Below are 21,078 nucleotides of genomic sequence, written 5' to 3' on the forward strand. Positions count from 1 at the left end.
CATCACTTTGGTGAAGATGCGGGGGGAAGAGGATAGTCCAAAGGGGAGTGCTTTGAACTGTAGATGAAACGTTCCTTCCCCAGTTTTCACCGCCAGTCTGAGAAACCTCTGGTAACTTTCTGCGACTGGAATGTGCAGATAAGCGTCCTTTAAGTCTATTGACGCCATGAAGCAATTTGGGGGAAGAAGCGCTTTCACCGAATAGATAGAATCCATCCGGAATTTCCTGTAGGTAATTGAGACATTCAGAGGCTTCAGATTCATGATAAGCCTGAATTTTCCCGAAGGCTTGCGGACCACAAAAATGTGGGAGTAAAAGCCTCTGCCTATCTCCTCTACAGGAACCCTCACTATCACCTCTTGTTCCTCTAACTCCTGTAGGGAGGATAGAAGAGCTGACGCTTTCTCTGCACACTTTGGCAGCTCGGTGACCAGAAGTCTGTGCTGAGGAGGTTCTGAGAACTCTAGCTGGTAACCTCTTCTTATGATCCCTAACACAAACTGGTTGGAGGTGATCATCTCCCATTGTGGGAGGAAGGCCCCCAATCCTCCTCCCACCGTGGTTACCCCGTCATTGGGTCTTCTTGGGCTGTTCAGAAGGGCGAAAAATTGCCCCTCCCCGCCCCTTGCCCTTCTGCCCCCAAGCTTTTTTCTGCCGCTCCCCTTTTGGGGTTTCAAACTTTCTCTGAGGGCGAAACTTTCTTTTAGCCTGCTCCCCAAACTTCTTTTTAATGGGAAAGGCCTTTTTCTTATCGGCCGTCCGGTCTAAAACGGTCTCTAACCCTGGGCCAAACAAGAGATCTCCTGTGAGGGGAATTCCACAGAGTTTAACTTTAGACGCGCTGTCTCCTTGCCACGTCTTAAGCCATAGGGCCCTTCGAGCCGAATTAGTGAGGGCTGAAGACCTTGCGGACATGCGCACTGATTCGGCGGAAGCGTCCGCAATATACGCTACACCCTTAAGTAGCATGGGAAAGGAAGCCAAAATAGTCTCTTTTGGCGTTCCTGCCTCAATATGCGCCTTTATCTGCGTAAGCCAATATTCCATATTGCGGGCCACTACTGTGACCGCCATGGCAGGCTTAAGGTTTCCCTGTGACGAATCCCAGGACTTCTTTAAGAGAGAGTCCATCCTTCTGTCCATGGGGTCTGCAAGAACCCCCATGTCCTCGAAGGCCAGATCTGTTTGCCTGGAAACCTGAGAAAAAGCAGCATCCAGCCTAGGGGTCTTATTCCAGACTAGAGACTCCCCTTCTGAAAAAGGAAACCTTCGCTTCAAAGCCCTTGAAAAGAAAGGTTTTCTCTCAGGATCTTTCCATTCATTCTTTATGGCCTCAACCAATACATCATGGACTGGGAAATCCTTCCTTTTTTGTTCCCCAAGACCTTTGTACATTTGGTCATGGAGCGATAACACCTTCTTTTCTTCCTGAATTCCCAAAGTGGTGTGAATAGCTCCCAAGAGCTCCTCCACTTCGTCCAGGGAAAGCTTATAGCGAGAGGTTTTTGTGGATTCCCCATCCACCTCCTCCACATCCGATTCCCTTTGAGAATCGGAAGCAGTGCTATCTGGCTCCTCCTCAATTTCCACTCTGGAGCCCCCTGGTCTCTCTCCACTAACAGAGGGAGTATCCACTGGGCTAGGTGTAACACTCTGCTGCACTGGTAAAGGACTGCTTTGGGCTTGCGGCAACTGGAAGCTAGAAAAGAGTGCCTTAAAGGACTGAAAGGTGCTAGAAAGCTCTTTGACGGATGCAGCAAGATCTGTACCCTGTTCTGCTGCCTGTTCCCTGACTAATCCATCAATGCACTCCTTGCAAAGTGCCTTGGTCCAGGATTCCCCCATACTAACTCTACAAGAGGGGCATTTTTTCTTTGAACCATGAGGCGACTTGCTTTTCTCTGTGGCTTTCTGAAAAAGAAAGAGAGAGAGTCGCCATAAATGCCCAATCCCACCAGTGCTTTTACAGAGGACCACCAGGAGTGCCCCCCCCAGGACCAACCACCACCAGGGTCCCAGACACACTCCCCTTCCCCCCAACCACCAGTGAGGGGAGAACACCCGTGAAGCTATCGGGATTTAGGTAAGGGAACACCACCCCAGGGTTCCACTTACCTTAGCATGGCTGGTGCTACTGTCTCCTGGAGCAGTTCTAGAGACCTCTGTCTCAGACATGTCCGCTGAGGATGGTGGTCGATCGTTTCGCCCGACAGCTGACTCTACAGCAAAGCAAGAGGGTCGCACCAGCCGAACGCTCGGTCCGTTTTCTTTCCCCGCGTCCGGAACCGGAAGACGCGGAATCGTCGGAAGTGCCCGCCCTCGCCGGAACTGACGTCACCCGTCATCCGACCCGGCCATAGAGCTTCAAACGCTGGCTGCTTGAACAAGCAGGAGAGACTCAGGCACTTCCCACAGCGCCCCCCTGGGCAGAAGAAACACGGACCTCCTCAGCTGTCTCTTTCCCCAAGAGAGGCTGAGGCGTGCCAATTCAGTTTTAAAAACAGGTAAGTATGGCTTCCCCAGCCTTTACCTAACTGAATAAACAATAGTAGAGGGAAAGAGCTAGAGAGACCCGACTCCCCCTCTTCCTCACACCAAATCTTTGGCTTCAGTCTCCCTGACTGATCCGCCACGGTTCCCAAGCAGTGTCTCCCCACCGGAGGAAACACCTGAACTGAGGGGCCGTTGGGAGGATGAGATTTAAATATTGAATTGGAAGGCGGTGTTTCCTAAGAGGGGAGGAGCCGGTGTCTCTCTATGGTGCTGTCCTGAAAGATGAATGGGGAAAATCCAGTGGTATTTCTGCCTGCTGGCTCCAGGCATTAGAATTTATAGATCAGTGAATTAAAACTAAAAAGTCAGCCATACATTAAACAATTGAAAATGTTTAAGGTTTGACCTCCTTATATGGTATTGGTAAATATAAAAAAGGTAAAAATTGTATGTATATCCAGCCTAAGCTCCATGGCAGAGGGACTGCTGTTCAAAGCACACGCACAGTGACATTGTCGTCATAGTTGTAATCCATGGATGCCATCTCCAAAACCAAAGGTTGGTATGGACCTGAGCTGGAGGAAAAGGCTACAGGAGCCAGAGAGGAGAGGGGGGGGGGGGGGGGGGGGGGGGGACGACGACACACACCCACAACCCACACAAAATGTGGAGGCTGCATTGCCTCACCTGTGCTCCTGTTAAGCTGTCAAGTGTAGCTTGCAACTAGAATGCCAGTTTACACAGGGTTGACTGTTTGTCTCAACCCTCCGACACTTTTCCTGGACAGCCAAGCCTGTTGGAACAGATTTACTTCAACAGGTAATAATGGGGGGGGGGGGGGGGGGAAAGCTACATAGTTACATAGGTGAGGTTGGGAAAAAAAAAAAAAAAAAAAAAAAAAAAAGGCACAAGTCCAACCTGTGTGTGATTATGTGTCAGTATTACATTATATATCCCTGTATGTTGCGGTCATTCAGGTGCTTATCTAATAGTTTCTTGAAGCTATCAATGCTCCCCGCTGAGACCACCGCCTGTGGAAAGGAATTCCACATCCTTGCCGCTCTTACAGTAAAGAACCCTGTACATAGTTTAAGGTTAAACCTCTTTTCTTCTAATTTTAATGAGTGGCCATGAGTCTTGTTAAACTCTCTTCTGCGAAAAAGTTTTATCCCTTTTGTGGGGTCACCAGTACGGTATTTGTATATTGAAATCATATCCCCTCTCAAGCGTCTCTTCTCCAGAGAGAATAAGTTCAGTGCTCTCAACCTTTCATCATAACTAATATCCTCCAGACCCTTTATTAGCTTTGTTGCCCTTCTTTGTACTTGCTCCATTTACAGTACATCCTTCCTGAGGACTGGTGCCCAGAACTGGACAGCATACTCCAGGTGCGGCCGGACCACAGCCTTGTAGAGCGGGAGAATTATCGTTTTATCTCTGGAGTTGATCCCCTTTTTAAGGGGATCAACTCCATATGCCAATATTCTGTTTGCTTTGTTAGCAGCAGCTTGGCATTGCATGCCATTGCTGAGCCTATCTACTAGGACCCCCAGGTCCTTTTCCATCCTAGATTCCCCCAGAGGTTCTCCCCCCCCAGTGTATAGATTCCATTCATATTTTTGCCACCCAAATGCATTATTTTACATTGAACCTCATTTGCCATGTAGTCGCCCACCCCATTAATTTGTTCAGGTCTTTTTGCAAGGTTTCCACATCCTGCAGAGAAGTTATTGCCCTGCTTAGCTTAGTATTGTCTGCAAATACAGAGATTGAACTGTTTATCCCATCCTCCAGGTCGTTTATGAACAAATTAAATAGGATTGGTCCCAGCACAGAACCCTGGGGAACCCCACTACCCACCCCTGACCATTCTGAGTACTCCCCATTTATCACCACCCTCTGAACTCACCCTTGCAGCCAGTTTTCAATCCATGTACTCACCCTATGGTCCATGCCAACAGACCTTATTTTGTACAGTAAACGTTTATGGGGAACTGTGTCAAACTAATGCAAAGCATCTTGAAATTTGTAAGCTGCAATATACAAAATGTATGTTTTTAGGTGCAAGATCACGTTAAAGCAGACCTTCAGTCATTTTTCTAATCGTTCCATCTATTAATCCTCTGCACTTTGGACAGTGAAATTTTTTTCTGCCAGTAAATACCTTATACACCCCACTTCCTGTTTGTCTGAGTGCATGATGTCTTAAGCCTAGGCTTTTTACCAGAGTTTGCCAGAAAGGGGGGGAGGGTACGAGTCATAAGAGGGCCAAAGAGATGCAGATGTGCCTCTGTGTAAAGTCAGGAAATGAAGAGGCAGCAGCTTCAGCTGCCCAATTAAAATGGTTGCAGCCAGACTTGGTGGAGGGAGATTTCTGCAGCATATTTGGCAAGTAAAGAATCACAGTATATATAAAATATGCAAAGTGATTGGAGGGATGCTTCAGAATGGCAAAGAGGTCTTTATTACAAATTAGGCAAGCAGACTGCAGTTCCTCTTTAACCAGAACCCTAGCTGGAAAGTGGGTTCCACTTAAGAGCAGTGTCCAAAGGAGGTCACTTCTAGGCTAGCCCTGCAACATCCATCTGCAAAGCCATTGCAAACAGCAGGTAAGACACAAACACACACAGAACTACTGCCATTTAGAGCTTTATAAAAGCGCCACAAAAAAATAAAGGGGAACATACATTATGGATCACCTGATTTTCTTCATTCAAAATCCATCATTAAATCATACATGATCCTATCAAGACAATGTGATCTGAAGAAAAACTGCACATCTGTAGATTTGTGAATATAGAGCTTTATTAAATCATCTTTGATTTTTCTCATCTGTACACAGCTCTTGGGTCAATATTTACAAGTGTTAAAGACATTGCATGTAAGTACTGTGCACAAACCACAAAGATTGCAGCTGCAGGGGGACAACACAAAAAAAAAGACAGACAAATACATTGTAAAAAAACAAAAACAAAAACAGCAGTGGTGATTCATAACATTTCAGAGTCCTGAACGAGCATCAGAAGGTCAATTCCTTATCTGGTTGGCAGGAAGGCTTGATTTATCCAAGTCATCAAAATACGGATGAAGTAAGGCTTTTCTGGCAGAAATTCTTTTTGCTGGGTCATAGATGAGCATTTTCTGTCAAAAAAAAGGATAGACAAAGTGGTGCATAACAAAAAACACACACCACCCACAAGAAAAACTTCCACATCTTAAACACACAAAAGAGGTAAAAGCACAAGAAAAAGGAAGCCATCACACCAACTACTGACAGCTTTGATTCAGACATGGAAGTTATCCATTTGTTTTTCCTTCAAGGACTCCAGCGATGAAGTCTCGGTTCACTTGCCAGTTGCCTACTATTTGTGTAACATAATACATAAGGAAGGACTTCTCTAGTGTAACAAAAAAAAACCCAAAACCATAAAAAAAATGCAAGCATCCAATCTCACACCCACAAAAAAAAAAAAAAAAAAAAGGGTGGATGATCCAGGACAACTACAGCCATCAGACAACCCAAACTGCGTTGAGTAAACTATAAGCCTGTCACACCAAGAACTGATCATCATTGCATTGTTTTAAGACAAGTTGACTTCCTGTCAGGGACACTTCCAACTATAAATTGACACGTTTGCTTGAATGGTGTAGAAGGCTTTGAAGGTCTTAAAATATCTTTTGGGTGTCAAGAAAAAGCCATGTAAATGATCTTCAGGAGCGATAAAGGGCATCAGTGATGGAAAGTCTGAACCTGAATGCACACTTAGATCTTATACGGTACTCCTATAGCATGTTTAACGTGATTGTAAAGTCTTTTTTTTCCTATAAAACAAACCAAACATGTCATACTTACCTGCTCTGTTGCAGTGGATTTGCACAGAGCAGCCCGGATCTTCCTCTTCGCAGGTCCCTCTTCTGTGATCCTGCCCCCCCCCCCTCCTGTTCAGTGCCACCACAGCAGCTTGCTATGGGGGCACCTGAACCAAGTCACAGCTGCCCGTATCCATTCAGACATGGAGCCCCGACCCAGCCCTGCCCCCTCTCCCCTGATTGGCTAGCTGACCTGACTGCAGCCAACAGCGGCGCTGCTGTGTCTTAGCCATCAGATTCTCCCTCCTGATTGGCTGAGACACTCAGACATCACTGGACAGAGAGGGACCTCAGGTAAGTGTTAGGAGGGCTGCAACACACAGAAGGCTTTTGATCTTAATACATTAAGAGCAAAAACCTTCTGCCTTTACAACTGCTTTACTTTAAGTATTCAGTTATTGTAGCCAGGTGCTGAGCTACAGCAATATGGAGGAGACTTTGCCTTTTGTTCTTCTCTCCCTCTGCTGAGATACCGATTGTGCTGCATCATTCTCCTCGGGCTAGCAAGGGGGAGAGCTAAAGCCAAGCTAGCCCACAGACTTCTATGCACAGCGTGGAGAATACTGGGAGTTGTAGTTTGAGACCGCAGCAAAAAAATTAAAAAAAAAAAAAAAAAAAAAAAAAGAAGGGGGGGGGGGGGACAAAGACTCTTTTACACCACACATCCCAATAGGCACTGTGCAGGAGTGGAGATTTGATTTTTTTATATATATATATATATATATATATATATATATATATATATATATATATATATATATATATATATATATATATATATATATATATATATATATATATATATATATATATATATATATACTGCCCAGGAAAGTTCTTCTTGGCACCAAGAGCACCAGTGTATGGATATTCTGAGGAGACCCAAGGGCAGCACAGTACCACCCACATCACCAATGAAGTAGGGAGACTGGAGTGTCCACTCACCCTCTGCTGAAAGAAAGACACTTCTGCCAAACCTAGACTGCACCTATATTAGAAGTGACACGCAAGATTCCTCGTTTTACATTTACTAAGCCCCAGTAGGTGGAGCAAAATGCATCAGGGTGCAAGGTTTGCAGAGGAGCATAGGCCCAGGCCATTCCTCATCTTCATCTCACATGAGCGAGTCAGGAGTGCAGTGTCCATCTCACACTACACCTATACCACATTATACCAAACCTTTACTGCATCCAAATCAAATACCTAGTAGCTGTGCCAAGACTATACTGTACTGCATGCAGGTTAACTGACAGTATAGTTCTAGCACTGTGTAGATCAGGGATAAGCAACCTTTAAAAAGGCAGAGATCTACGGGATCATGAAAAACCAAAATATCACAGTGGTTCAAGAAATTAACCAGAAAGGCCCAAATGGTAAGGGGGAAAAAAAAAAAAAAAAAAAAGTGTACATATGTAGCTTAGGGCAGAAGATGGTGTCCGTAGTTTATGTTATTATATTTTTTGGAGCCCTGTTGGGCCACTTTGGTAAAATATCAGGGGTCTAATGTTTCTCAACTCAAGTAACCCCAACAGGTCATGTTTTCAGGGATTTCCATCAAATGAAAACAGCTGTGGTAATTACTAAGGCAGTGAAACTGATTAAATCACCTGTGCAAAATAATGGAAAGCCTGACCTGTTTGGTACTTAAGGACTGGAGCTGAGAAACATTGGTCTAAACAGACCCCTGATGTCTCACTTTTGAGACAGAGAAAAGGGACCCAGGACTGATTGCCCAGACCCCTTCACTGCAGCCTCAACTGCACTGGACAGTAACTGAATGGGAAAGGGCTGTGCTAAGCAGTTTCCTGTTGATTCACAAACTGAAGCATAGTTTACTATGCTTCAGTTCTGAACACACACACAGAGTTACTGGAATCAGATAAAGTTAATTTAGATAAGGAAGGGGGTGGTATGGGTGGATGAGGGAAGCCAGTAGGCACTGGAAAAGGGACAGGAGGGGCGGTATTTACTGGTACCGTTCCCCTTTCCTCCTACAGCCACTAAACACTGGTGAGAAGGGAAGGGAGGTGGCTTTCAGCAGCTGCAGAGGGACTAGAGGTTGGTACCAGTAAATGCTGCCTCCTCTGTCCAAATTTCCGGAGGGAAGTGGTTGACAGTCATAAAGGTCTACCTGTCACGTACCCACAACTGACAGGTTGCAAACCCCATCTGTAGATTAAACTTTACTGTCTTATAATATTTATATATAATCATTTTGTATGCCAAATTGTGGCAATACCATTGCTAACCCATGTTATGATTGCCTAGTTACTGACCATGTTGGACGACAAATATATTAAAGTACTTGTCAAGAGAAGTGCGTTTTTTTTTTAAAGTTATACTTACCTGCTCTGTGAAGCCCCAATCCCCCTCTTCTCAGGTCCCCCCGCCAGTGATCTTGGCTCTTCCTCCTGCTGAGTGACCCCATAGCAAGCCACTCTGTAAGAGCCAATGAGTTTTTTTTTTTTTTTTTTTTTTACACCTTAATGCAAAACAAAGGGCCAGTTTACGGCCCTTCAAACTTTAGGGGTTTGGACTGTAACCACGGGGGGTAGAAAATGCCTTGGCATCAATGGGAGTAAACAATGCCATAGGCTTCGTGGTTACAGGGAGTGGGCTAAAGACCAAGGGAAAAAAAAATAAATAAATAAAATTGTGTAGCCTCAGCCATAATGAAATAGTCACTTAGGGCCATATTTCGTAAGAACAGTGGAAACACTCAAATTACAAATCCTCACTGTACATAAAAAAGGTTCTGAGGGGGAATTACTTGAAATACTACACATGCAACTCTTCCTCATGAAGATTGTTGCCAACATTGCATAGGGATGGGGAACTTTAAACAAATGCATATGCAATAGAAAAAATTTAATCTTTGACACTCCTAATCCTAAGAACCTGCAATTTCCAAAAACTGATTTTCACTAATAGGCATGCATGTTCTGTCACATATTGAAAAGTTTCCAATGTATACCTTTATTCCAGGGACACACTGGCTTGAAACTGCTACCTGGGCAGAATGCATTGTTTTCAAGACATTACATGCTCCTGTACATAAATTACTTACAGCAAGCAAGTCCAGGCCATCTTTATCAATGTTTTTCACATTAGCAGCCAAGCTGCCACCTTTCCATTTTGGAAATGTATTCTTGTAGTCTTGTAGTGATTCCACATCCGGCCAGACTTCATTGTTGGGTGTTCCCAAAGCTCTGTGGAAAAGTTGTGTTAAAGTCCAAATGTATGCACTTATGCTTTAAAGCAAACAGTTCTACGACAGCAGGTACATTTTCCACAAGATGTACAGCTTGTGCTTAAGTTAGAACACCCAATAGTCGATATTTTAACTCTAGGTGCAGTTAGCCTCTAGCTTCCTTATGTAAAATACAACGGGAAGTTTCCCTGTCAGAATTTCAAGTCCCTTTTCGTTTGGAGATTTGAGTGGTTCTGCCACATGTGTGTGTTCCAACTACTTCCATTATACTTGACACATAAAAACCAGAAAGCTTTGTACTCCCTAGGAAGCTCACTGGCTGCATTCATTTGCTTTACTGTTGCTCCCCGCTCCCCCCCCCCCCGGTGATCTGGCCAGCAACAGCTCCTGTATTAACATGGCCCCCATTCTGGAAAGAAGCACAGAGACCTTTGGACAGCAGCATTTTCAATCTAGAGAAGGAAGTGTTAGGTGCACTAGCAGATTTAACTATATTAACAAAACTTGAGCTCCAGCTCACATTTCATAAGCACTTACAGCAAATAGTTTCCTTTTGAGGTAAGGTTTTACAACAATCAGCTTTTATTTATGCAAGTACCTCTGTCAGTATTAAATGGGTTGTCTCAACCCTTTAACTGCTACATCTGTAGGACAGCTTGTTCTGTTGAAAAACAAACTGGCTGGATCACCAGGTGAAAAAAGAAAGCAAAAAGCAGCCATCAAGAAATAAGAATGGAATTCAAGTTTTATTTTATTTTGAGGTTTAAAGAGGAAGTAAACCTTGGTGAGTTTCTTCCTCTCCTCGTCCCTGCAAAAGTAAAAGGCATAATGTGCTAGTATGCATCGCATACTAGCACATCATGTGACACTCACCTGCAAACAAAGCTTGTGTCATCCCCACTGCAGGTCACATCCATCTTCACCCATCTTTTCAGGGCCGTGGACTACATGTCACTACTGCGCATGCGCCGCCGGTTACAGCACAGGCTGCCTTTCCTTCAGAGCACATGTGCCAACAACATTTGGGGCAGTAAATAGTAAAACTCCTGAATGGCGAACGTTTAGGTGTTATTTACAGTACCTAAAAGGTACTACTTCCCCATTGAGGTTTACAGCCTCTACTACTAAAAACACTCCATATCACCTGATGTATGAAATTCTAAAATAAATGTAATTCACCAGAAGGGAGTTATGCCATGAGCAATATAAAGCCCCACATATCACTTGTAAAATAAATAAATTGAATGCCACTTCTGACAAAATGACAGTTGCCCGGTTAAGCAATGCTTGGGCTTCAATGTTTTCTGACCTGAATAAAGAGTAAAGAATTCTGATTTCTAGTTTATTTGCTGCATGCTCATTTTGATCCAGAGCTTAGTTTGTGTGTCCGGCTTCATGACTGTGCCAAGCAATTTGCTGATAGGCCTGAGCATCACAGTATGGGAAGTCAGAGGCTTCCTCATCCCAATAAGCACCAGGTTCTCACACATGGTAACCACTGAAGGAGCATCAGGGAAGCATTGTGAAGGCAAGTATAAGGTGATCAGAGTCTGGATTTTAAAGTGGCCCTGGCACTATGCCTTGAATGAGCAAGGGGCAAGGTCCCCAAGGACTGGTTCATCCAATGCTGGAAACTCTAGTGGTGAGCACTATGAGCTCTTTATCCAAGTCTGCTAATCAACAGTAAATAGCCCAGGTTTACACTCTAGCAGGAAGAGACATGAACAATCCAAAAGGGGATCTTTTCAGTCCTGTTACATTCAACATATGCAGCATCAGTTTGATGCTGCATCTGTCCCTAAGGCTGAGAACCGAGCGATCAAACGCAGCCGATCGCTCAGTTGTCAGAGCTCCCTGAGCAGAGAGCAGGTGACTTTCAGTCATCTGCTCTGCCCCCTGGCACTCACTGGAGCACTGGGCTGTAGAGGGGGCGGTAGCAGCCAGCTCAGGTTCTCAGCGGCTTGCTAAGACTGAGCCAGGTGTTGGTCCAGACATGCGGGCAGATCCTGACCACATGACTGCGATCTTTCCTGAGCCTGGACTTACTCTGACTGCTGAAAATGTGGCACAGGAGAGCAGAACGATCAGCACTCCAGTGAGCCAAATGAGCCTTGGCTGTACTTTCAAGTTCCCAGAAGCAGGTGTTTAACCAAAAATATACCTGAAAATGTAAATAACCATTTATATGAATGATCTTTACTGATGTTACGATCTAAATTTTTACCAAACACCGACCCCCTGCTAGTTATCCCACTGTTGTAATACACAATGCAGCCAGCAAATCTCCAGCACTTTTAAATGGAAAAATAGTTTCCAGGCAGATTTATACACGTACCTGAATATTCGGAAAAGCTGGTCTATCTCAGAATCTCCATGGAAGAGCGGTTTCTTTGATGCAATTTCTGCGAATATTGTACCTATGCTCCACACGTCAACTGGTGTAGAATATCTCACAGAGCCCAAAAGGACCTCTGGTGCTCTGTACCACAAGGTCACCACCTACAATAACAGCGATAGTATGCATTATAGTCCAATTATGATAAATGACCGTACAACACATTTCTTCCTAGAAATATTAGATCAAACCACCAAACACGTTATATGGTTAATAGAAATGTTTAAAATGTGGAGAGAAGGCTTTTTTTGGGACATAAGCTTCCCATCTAAAATTTTTGCAGGAGTACGACTTAATGCTATGCGTGGAAACTGCTGCAGATTGTGAAAATACATGCAGCAACTTTTCAAACCCCAGGTTCTGGCAGGTAAAGCTCTGACACTTCCAAACAATAGTTCGCCATAAAGTTGTTTTTCCATAATAGGCAGCCTCATTTGCCAGTAGTCTCAGTATATGGAGATCATCAGAAGGTGTAAGCAAGCTTTATCACCATCAGAAGTGCCAATGAATTTTTTTTGGTCATGATTGTTTAAAGGGGTTGTAAACCCTCGTGTTTTTTCACCTTAATGCATCCTATACATTAAGGTGAAAAAACACCTGGCAGTCACCGGCACCCCAGTCCCCAACCAGGTTTACTTACCAGAGCACCTTCATCGAGGACGAGCTGTCCCTCGCCACAGGGTCCCAGCTCTTGATTGGATAGATTGATAGCAGCCATTGGCTCCCACTGCTGTCAAATCCAATGACACCGATGCCGGGCCGAGTCCGGCAATCGTGTCTGGACACGGGAGCGCGCCCGCAAGGGCCTGGAGGCAAGTATGACTTTTTTAAACAAAATATAATATAGATCTTTTACAATCACTTTAAGTCTCAGCTGTGACAGGAAGGTTTTAGGGACTGCTTCGGCGAACTATTGCCTGGAAGTGGCAGCTTTACCTGTCAGAACCTGGGGTTTGAAAAGTTGCTGCATGTATTTTCACAATCTGCAGCAGTTTCATATAATATATCTCTATCGCTGCCCCCGCCAGTTTAAAGACCCAGAACTGAGTGATCACATGACCGCTGATCAGTTCCCAGGCTGCTTTGGAGAGAGTCAGTAACCAAGCTCTGCTCTTCGTGTTTACTGGAGCGCTGGTCTGTGGATGGGCAGGAGTGGCTGGTTCAGGCTTTCAGATGCTCGCCGAGAGGCTGAGCCAGCTGCCAGTCAGGTATCTGGGAGGATGCCAACATTAAAGTCAGGATCCTTCCAGAGCCTGAACCGGCTCTGACATTAGCCAACAGAGGGGCTGATGCCTGATGAGTCTGGGTCAAAGGAGAACAGAAATAAGTGAACTTCTGACCTAGAAGAGAAGTAGGGCCAAATAAGGTTTGGATATACTTTTCACATTAATTATTACACAGCTGCATTCATTTTTCTGCAGTCTTCAGGCTGGATAGGTTCATATAATCATGGGCAAGTACTGCACTGTCCAGGAGCGCCTCAATTCCTGGCTAGTATGTGGATGCAACAACCATGGGTCATATCCACATCTGCAAGGGCTCAAGTGTGAGTTGGAGTGTCATGCAAATCAGAAAATAAGTGGCTGCCGGGACTGGGAGTAGAGACTGCTGGGGACAGTGGAGAGGTGGTGAGCGTTGCACCTAGAGCAATATTTACTTCAAAAAGGGTGAAGCTGGACTAGTAGGTCTTGAGGTTTCATGAGACCCACCACTTTGTACACCAAGCATTGCAGAAATGTGTATTAGGTTTGACATACCTCGTGTGTGTAAACTCTAACTGGGATTCCAAACGCTCGGGCCAGACCGAAGTCAGCCAGTTTTATGACACCTTTGCTGTCTATTAAAAGATTCTGAGGCTTTAGGTCCCTGTGCAAAACTCTTCTGGCATGACAAAATATAATGCCCTGTAGAATCTGATACAAGTAACTCTGTAGAAGAAACACAGCATGAAAACAGGAGGCATCTTCCTAAAATTTAGCACAGATTATAGTTTAAGCCAATACATACCTTAACAAGCATAGCATCCAAGTACTGACCACTAGGGATGGAGTCCAAATACTTTTTTAAATCCATGGAAAGAAACTCAAAGATAAGATATAGTCTGGAATCCTGCATTAGAACATCTAGAAGGCTGGGGAAAAAAAACCCCAAAGATCACACCTTAGTTCATCTATAAAGATGATGTACACCTGTAATGCCATCTACAATCATTGGTATACTACAATATTTATCTCAGTAAAGCACCACATAATCCAAAATAGTTTCTCTGTTAAAAGTTGCTCCATGTTGCTGACCTCCAACCACTGCATAGTGTTGAAGATGCACCTCTAGTTCTAGCACTGCATGCAAGGGCTCTGGGGTGCCAATCATGGCACCAGTTTGAACAGTGCATAGGCAAGGAATAAAAAAAAAAAAAAAAAAAAAAAAAAGTAAAATAAAGCGCTGCAGGCTTGGTTGGTGATTGTCAGCTACTGAAAGTGCTTAAAAGTCTGAAGGTTTACCATCATTTTAAGGTTACATTACCAAACATTTTTAAAAATTATAGTAGTCTGGCTGCCGTGCCAATTTTAGTTAGCATCAGCAGTTGACTAAAACCGTTCACTTGTCACATGTTCTGGTCAGTAAAAGGAATTCTGTGAAACTTCAGCACGTTTTCCTTTCAACCAATCACGGAGTATTTATATTTCACCTTTTAGATCAAAACTACAACAAAAGACTTGAACAAATTGCATTTCATAAGAATTTAAATATCTAAGTAATGCTGTTGCTATAGAAGAGAGTCTCTAAATCAATGCATCTCTATTAAAAAGACAGTACATATCCACCTATTTGCTATCTGTGCCAATGCTGAGCAATCCTCAGCCACAGCACAAAGGGAAACAGTCACTTCCAAGAGTGCATTTCCTGGGTCCTCATTATCAATGGTCTCTTGCTCCAATATTGCCCCATTATGTTCAGTAATGGATGGAGGAAGGTCAGAAGGAGGAATCAGATGCCATGGACCCAGAAAATAAACTCCTGGAAGTCAGTTTTCCTTTAGCCTGCAACAGAAGGTTCCTCAGCATCAGATCAGCATTTAACCACACAGCTGGCAGGAAGGATGAGCATGCATGAGCTTTTTCAAACAAACGTTTAGGGAAGAGGTTTATTATAATGCATGTTTCATACTAAAAATTGTGTGCCGACAGTAGTAAAGGCTGCCTAAGGCTACACAAGTGTATTAAGATAAAGCATAAGTGGATGCATCTTTCTGCCAGGAGCTGGCAGAAAAATCCAGCATAATAAATGCTTGATCTGGTGCATATTTATATGTGTTAGGCATATGCACACAACTTCATTCTGGCTAGAATATTCATTTTCTCTAGACACTAGGCTAAAAATGTGATGTGTGCATATGTTTAGTTGATGCCAGAACGCCAACACAGGTTTTGGCCACTTTAATGCTGCTTTTGTTTTTTTCGTATTTAAAAAACACACCACACACACATTGGCAAATACTGAGCTGTGTCTTCCCTTAGTAAAAGCACCTCCCACAGTACACAAACACTAGCTAGGTACACATTTAACTCCTTCCCAGCCAGTGTCATTAGTACAATGACAGTGAATATTTTTAGCACTGATCACTGTATTAGTGTCACTGGATCACCAAAAGTGTCAGTGTCCAATTTGTCCACTGCAATATTGCAGTCTGGCTATAAAGTATAACTCAGGTTTTTAGACACTAACTTTTGAGCAAAGCAATCAATACAAGTTTGTTTACCAAAATATGTATCAGAATACGCATTGGCATAAATTGATGTTTTGGTTTTTATTTATTTATATTTACACATTTTTGGATTTTTTTTTTTGCTATAAAACACATTTGGTTAGTGTCGCACCACCATGCAATTGTCAAACAGTGCTGTATTGCAAGAAAATGGCCGGGTCATGAAGGGGTAATTCTTCCATAGCTGAAGTGGTTAAAGTGTGTTACCTTATTGTGATACAATTTTAGCTGCAACTGGAAGGTGTCACTTACCACACAATATTGGGGTGTTGAAGTTCCTTAAGTAGAGAGATTTCTCTGATAGCTGTGCTTGGAACTCCTTCCTCTTCATTTTCTAAACGGATTTTCTTCATTGCAACAATCTGACCAGTTGCTTTGTGACGCCCTTTATATACAACCCCATAAGTACCTAAAAAACAGATTGGCATTTATGAAAGGCATTTTAAGAACAATACTGATGCTCTGCTAACATCTGCAATACTAAATTTTAACTTGAGGAATAGCCAATGCAAGTTCAGGATTCAAACAATATTCTGTAGACTGAAACACATCATACTGAAGGTTGTGCAAGGTAAGGCAGTTGACAGGGCATCAAACTGTTACGGCCTGTGTTTACAGGGCTTTGGGCTAGGTGTTGATGGCATCAGTTTGAGATTCAGAATTTACTGGCAAGTGTAAAGTAGCAGACATGCTTCATGGCTCAGATACACTATAATCTGTTGCAAATATTCAGTGTGTGGTTCCATAAGTGCGCACACGTTTTGCAATTGCAGTGCAAACAGCATTTCCGCCAAATTGCTTTAACATGCGTTTGCAGCATGCTGTAGAGCGAAAAAATTTTTTAAAAAAAAGGAAGGAGGCAACATGCTGTAGCTTTCTTGGCTATACTTCTCTTGTGAGTCATAGGAGTACCCTCACTTCATTCTCCTGTGACCCATTGTCATCCGAGAGCTGGCTAGAAGGTGCTGAAGCAGAGCCATTCCAGGCTCTGGATGGATCCTGAGAAAATTACGGGATCTACTTGGGTGCCAGATAGCTGGCTGCACCTCTCAGAGCGCATCTGAGGGCCTATAATTTGCTGCCATTGCGAATCGTGGCGGTTCCAAACAGATGTGAACGGAGCCTTATAGAATAGTAAAACCTGTACTAAGAAACATTAAGGCTACCATTAATGAAATTACTAGCCCTACCTTGCTGTATGGTCTAAATACTATTGAGTTGTTGACTCAGGAAAAACAGTTAGTGAAGTCAAAGGAAAGCAAGAACCACTGATTAGAATACCTTTTGGAATTTGGATCAGCAGAGCAGCCAGGCAATGACTATACTACAAAAAGGGAAAATGTAGACAAGGATAACCCACAAACAGCCCTGATTCTATTGCTTTCATGGCTGTTTGGAAGTTGGTTCTTTTTTACCACAATTGGTGGTCCTGTCAGCTTCTTTGGCAGTAAGTATATAGCATTATGCATGCATGCTCTTCCAGAAAGCAATGCCAATGAATCCACTTGCAGCTCAGAAACCTGATGGGTGGTCAATAGCTCAAAGTAAACCCACATCCTCACCACAACAAAAAGCTGGACTGTCTATAGAGATATCTGTGTCCAAGATTAAATTCCAAGTCCACTGGACTTTGATGATTGAGAAATTGATCACTAGACTTCATGGCAACATGCCTAACTTTGGTCGAGTCTGGGAACTGTGGACCTTAACCACCTCCTGTGAGACTTTTATCTGAAGCCTACCGGAATATTGATGGTTCCCACTTTTGCATACCCAGACTTCTAAATAACGAAACCCCCTGGCTGTCTCCATTCCCCTCTTCACACCCCCCCTTTTCTTCTGACTGTTTCTCCCTCTACACTCACCCACCTTGTTCTGAACTCTGTCTGCAATAGACAGGGTCCTTAATAAGGCTACATTCACACTGGCGATTTAGGCAGGAGGTGCGTCCTGTAGCAGCAGGAATCTTGATTCCTGCTGCAGCTCTGAACAGCTAGGTGCTGCCAGCCCCTATAACTTTTTGCAGCTGTCTGCATAGCCTGCGGTGATCGCTGCTAGACACATTTTGTGTGAATTCCAGCAGCAAATACCAGCAACCTTTCAAAGTGAATGGGGCCCCAGCAGCTGCACCTACCCAGACCTGCAGTAGAAACCAGAAGATTCCTGGCGCTACATTTTGCACAGCCTATATTGCTGATGTGAATGTAGCCTTACTCTACTGCTAATCTTTGATATTGTTATCTTATATATCTGTCAACTGCACAAAACAGCTGCCCTGTGATCAAACACTCATTCACTCTTTGTATTTGACTGTTCAATCTTTTTCTACTTTAAAAGTATAGGTTCATTTTAGCAAAAAAATTAAAAAAAAAAAAAAAAAAAATTACCCTCTCCAATTTTTTCTATTTTTGCATACTCATCCATGTCTGTTGATCTCTGCAAATATTCCTGAAAGAAAGAAAAAAAGTTTTAGCATCTATGCACACTACCTAAAGGACATCGTTGTAAAGCGTTTTGCCCAATAATTGTATATGTAAAATAAAAATGAATCTCTTTTCAGAAATCTTAGTGTCATGTGACTGCCCTATGGGGACTGAGTCTTTGGTGTCATGGCATCCTACGGCCATTTTACTATTGAGTCGAGAGTTAGCATAGGGGTTTGATACGGCATTTGAGCTAGCATTGCAAGCAGTACTATTTGGAAGAGCAATATTTGTTTATTAAACTTAAACTGAGAGCATTAGATCTTGTGCGTTTCCCCTTTTCTTCCCATATACAGTACATTAGGTGTTCCTGAGGACCTGTGTACCCTTCCCATTGGAAAAAAGGAGGAGTAAGGATCTGCCAAGAGTCTGTCAAAGCCCAGCTATTATTTCTGTGGGAGAACACCGCTTACTTTGACCTTCCGGTAATGCAGCGGTCATGGTTTTAAAGGTGGTGGAACACTTCTATTTGGATCACCGCATCAGTGGTGATTGCATTGTATACAATCATATTTGTTGCACATTATAATTGTATTAGATGTGTATAACACTTTGCTATTTGGGTGTTGATATGCAGTACAAGAGACTTATTTTTTGTTGTGCTGCAGAGTTTTCTATTTATGGTATTGATAAGTGTTGTGATTTCACTTAGTCAGCATTAATATATTTATTTCACATATTTGAGCACGGGATGTGTGTATATTGTGGTTGCACTAATTGATTTTAGTATTATAACATGTATAATATTCACATTGCAGACGCTCATTTTAAAAAAAAAAAAAAAAAAAAAAAAAAAAAAGGCAAGCAGGTACTGCAGTAACTTCTGGCTGGAGACTAGGGCTGCAACTAATGATTATTTTCATAATCGATTTGGCCGATTGTTTCGATTAATCGGATAATACCCTTAAAAAGTGCGGTGTATAATTTAATATGTAAAGTTTAAAAAGAAAGGTATTCTTAAAAATCTCTATGCAGTGGTAAATATAAATAATATATTCTCTAATCTACTCTGAGAACAACAAACAGAAGAGATATACTGTATATACTACTGGAGGTTGAATCTGGTAAATATCAGACTAGGAGATCACATGTTTTATTTGGACCCCTTTCACACCGGGGCGCATGTAATGATCCCTGCCCCCTTGTAATGTGCCCTGTTCCAATGTGCCCTGCCTGCATGTAATATGCCCAGTCCCACGTAATGTGGCTTGCATCCATGTAAAAGTTTAATTCAAATGTATTTGTAATGCCTTCTATTACCTCTAGTCTATCACAGCCTTCACCTTCTCTGGGTTCAGATGCTCATCTCCCCTGCACAGTCTTTTTTTTTTTTTTTTTTTAAACAAGTTATACTTACCTGCTCTGTGTAATGGTTTTGCACAGAGCAGCCCAGATTCTTCTCTTCTGGGGTTCCTCACCGATGCCTCTGGCTCCTCCTGCCTTCAGAGTGCCCCAATAGCAAGCTACAAATTATATAGTATAGTGTGCCCCTATAACAAGGTAAAAAACTTCTGCCTTTACACCCACTCACTTCCTGCCCAGGACTACATGTTCCATGAGGCATTGCTCCTCACACATTCACATGTTCTCAGGCACTTAATCGGCCCAGGCTGGCCGATTAATCAATGAAAATAGTTGACAGCTATTTTCATAATCAATTAGTTGTCGATTAATCGATTAGTTGTTTCAGCCCTACTGGAGACCGGTACCATAAGCCAAAGTATATGTCACCAGTACATCAAGGATGATTGAAATAAAGTCCAGGGGTTTTATTCAGTAATCACGTCAGTGTGTTAAAGTGCAATGTTTCATGGCTGCACAGGACCCCTTCTTCAGGTATATGACAAATGGGGTTCTGCAGGTCCCTGAAGCATTGCACTTAAAAATTAGGTGAATAAATGCTTGGTTTTTATTTCAATGGTCCTTGGTGTGCTGCTAACAGTCAATTTTTTTTTTTTAAAGCCAGAGTCAAATTGTCAACTATACCCCCTGCCAGTATATGGCATAATGTACTAGTATGCTCTGCATACTAACACATTATGACAGGATTACCTGTCAATGTCCCCTTCCAGTGCTACACTGTCACCAATCCCGTGTGTTTCAAACGCTTCCATCTTTGCCTCGTCTTCCTTCTGGGCCTTAAAGCGGAGTGGAATTTCCGCTTTAAGCACTCCTCGCCCCCATACATGCCACATCATTTTAGGGGGGGGCGCCTACTTTAGAGAGGGACTAACTGTCACACTCCGTTCTTCTGCTTCTCGGCCACCTAGGCGACTCCCTCTAGTCAATCTTCTGAACACGTCACAAAAGATTGCCTGTCCACTCGGAAAGCGCAGTGGGACTCACGCATGCACAGCCGTGTAGCCACAAGCTGTCACAGCCGGGTGCCCACAGTTCTAATGACACCGCTGCGGAGAAGAGGGGGGAGAGGAACGAGGCTTCAGGCGCCCGCATCACTGGACCGTGGGACAGGCAAGTGTCTGTTAATTAAAAGTCAGCAGCTACACTTTTTGTAGCTGCCGAGTTTTAATAAATGGAAAAGAGCCTGGAACGCCGCTTTAATGAGATCACTCCTGCACATGAGCATGGGAATCACAGGGGTGCCATTGAGGTGGTTCTAAAGGTACAAGGGGTGGGGGCGATGATTTACTGAAACTGAAGAGTGCAAAATCTCGTGTAGCTGCACATGGTAACCAGCTTCTAACGTCAGTTACATCAATCTTAGACCAAAAAAACAAAAAACACCCCTGAAGCCAAAATTAGCAGCTGTAAAAACACCCAGTGTGCATGAGGCCTAAGTCCTCTGCAATTACAGCAAACCTCAGACAAAGTTGTAAAACACAATACAAAATGGCAAAA

The 21,078-nt window shown here is 43.3% G+C and overlaps 1 protein-coding gene across 1 annotated transcript in view; it reads right to left on the bottom strand.

Moving 5' to 3' along the window:
* Window positions 1-5,277: 5,277 nt before the first annotated feature.
* The window catches only part of CDK1 (cyclin dependent kinase 1), a 28,881-nt gene continuing 13,080 nt past the window's right edge, over window positions 5,278-21,078 (bottom strand). The window contains exons 2-8 of the mRNA XM_073596268.1: window positions 18,124-18,184; window positions 15,989-16,145; window positions 13,978-14,101; window positions 13,728-13,898; window positions 11,911-12,074; window positions 9,432-9,573; window positions 5,278-5,635 (exon numbers count right to left, since the gene is read on the bottom strand). Of these exons, the coding sequence (XP_073452369.1) occupies window positions 5,522-5,635; window positions 9,432-9,573; window positions 11,911-12,074; window positions 13,728-13,898; window positions 13,978-14,101; window positions 15,989-16,145; window positions 18,124-18,160 (909 nt within the window). The 5' untranslated portion in view covers window positions 18,161-18,184 and the 3' untranslated portion in view covers window positions 5,278-5,521. The remainder of the gene's footprint in view (window positions 5,636-9,431; window positions 9,574-11,910; window positions 12,075-13,727; window positions 13,899-13,977; window positions 14,102-15,988; window positions 16,146-18,123; window positions 18,185-21,078) is intronic.

This window comes from Aquarana catesbeiana, linkage group LG08 (genome assembly GCF_042186555.1).
Source record: "Aquarana catesbeiana isolate 2022-GZ linkage group LG08, ASM4218655v1, whole genome shotgun sequence".
Lineage (NCBI taxonomy): Eukaryota > Metazoa > Chordata > Amphibia > Anura > Ranidae > Aquarana > Aquarana catesbeiana.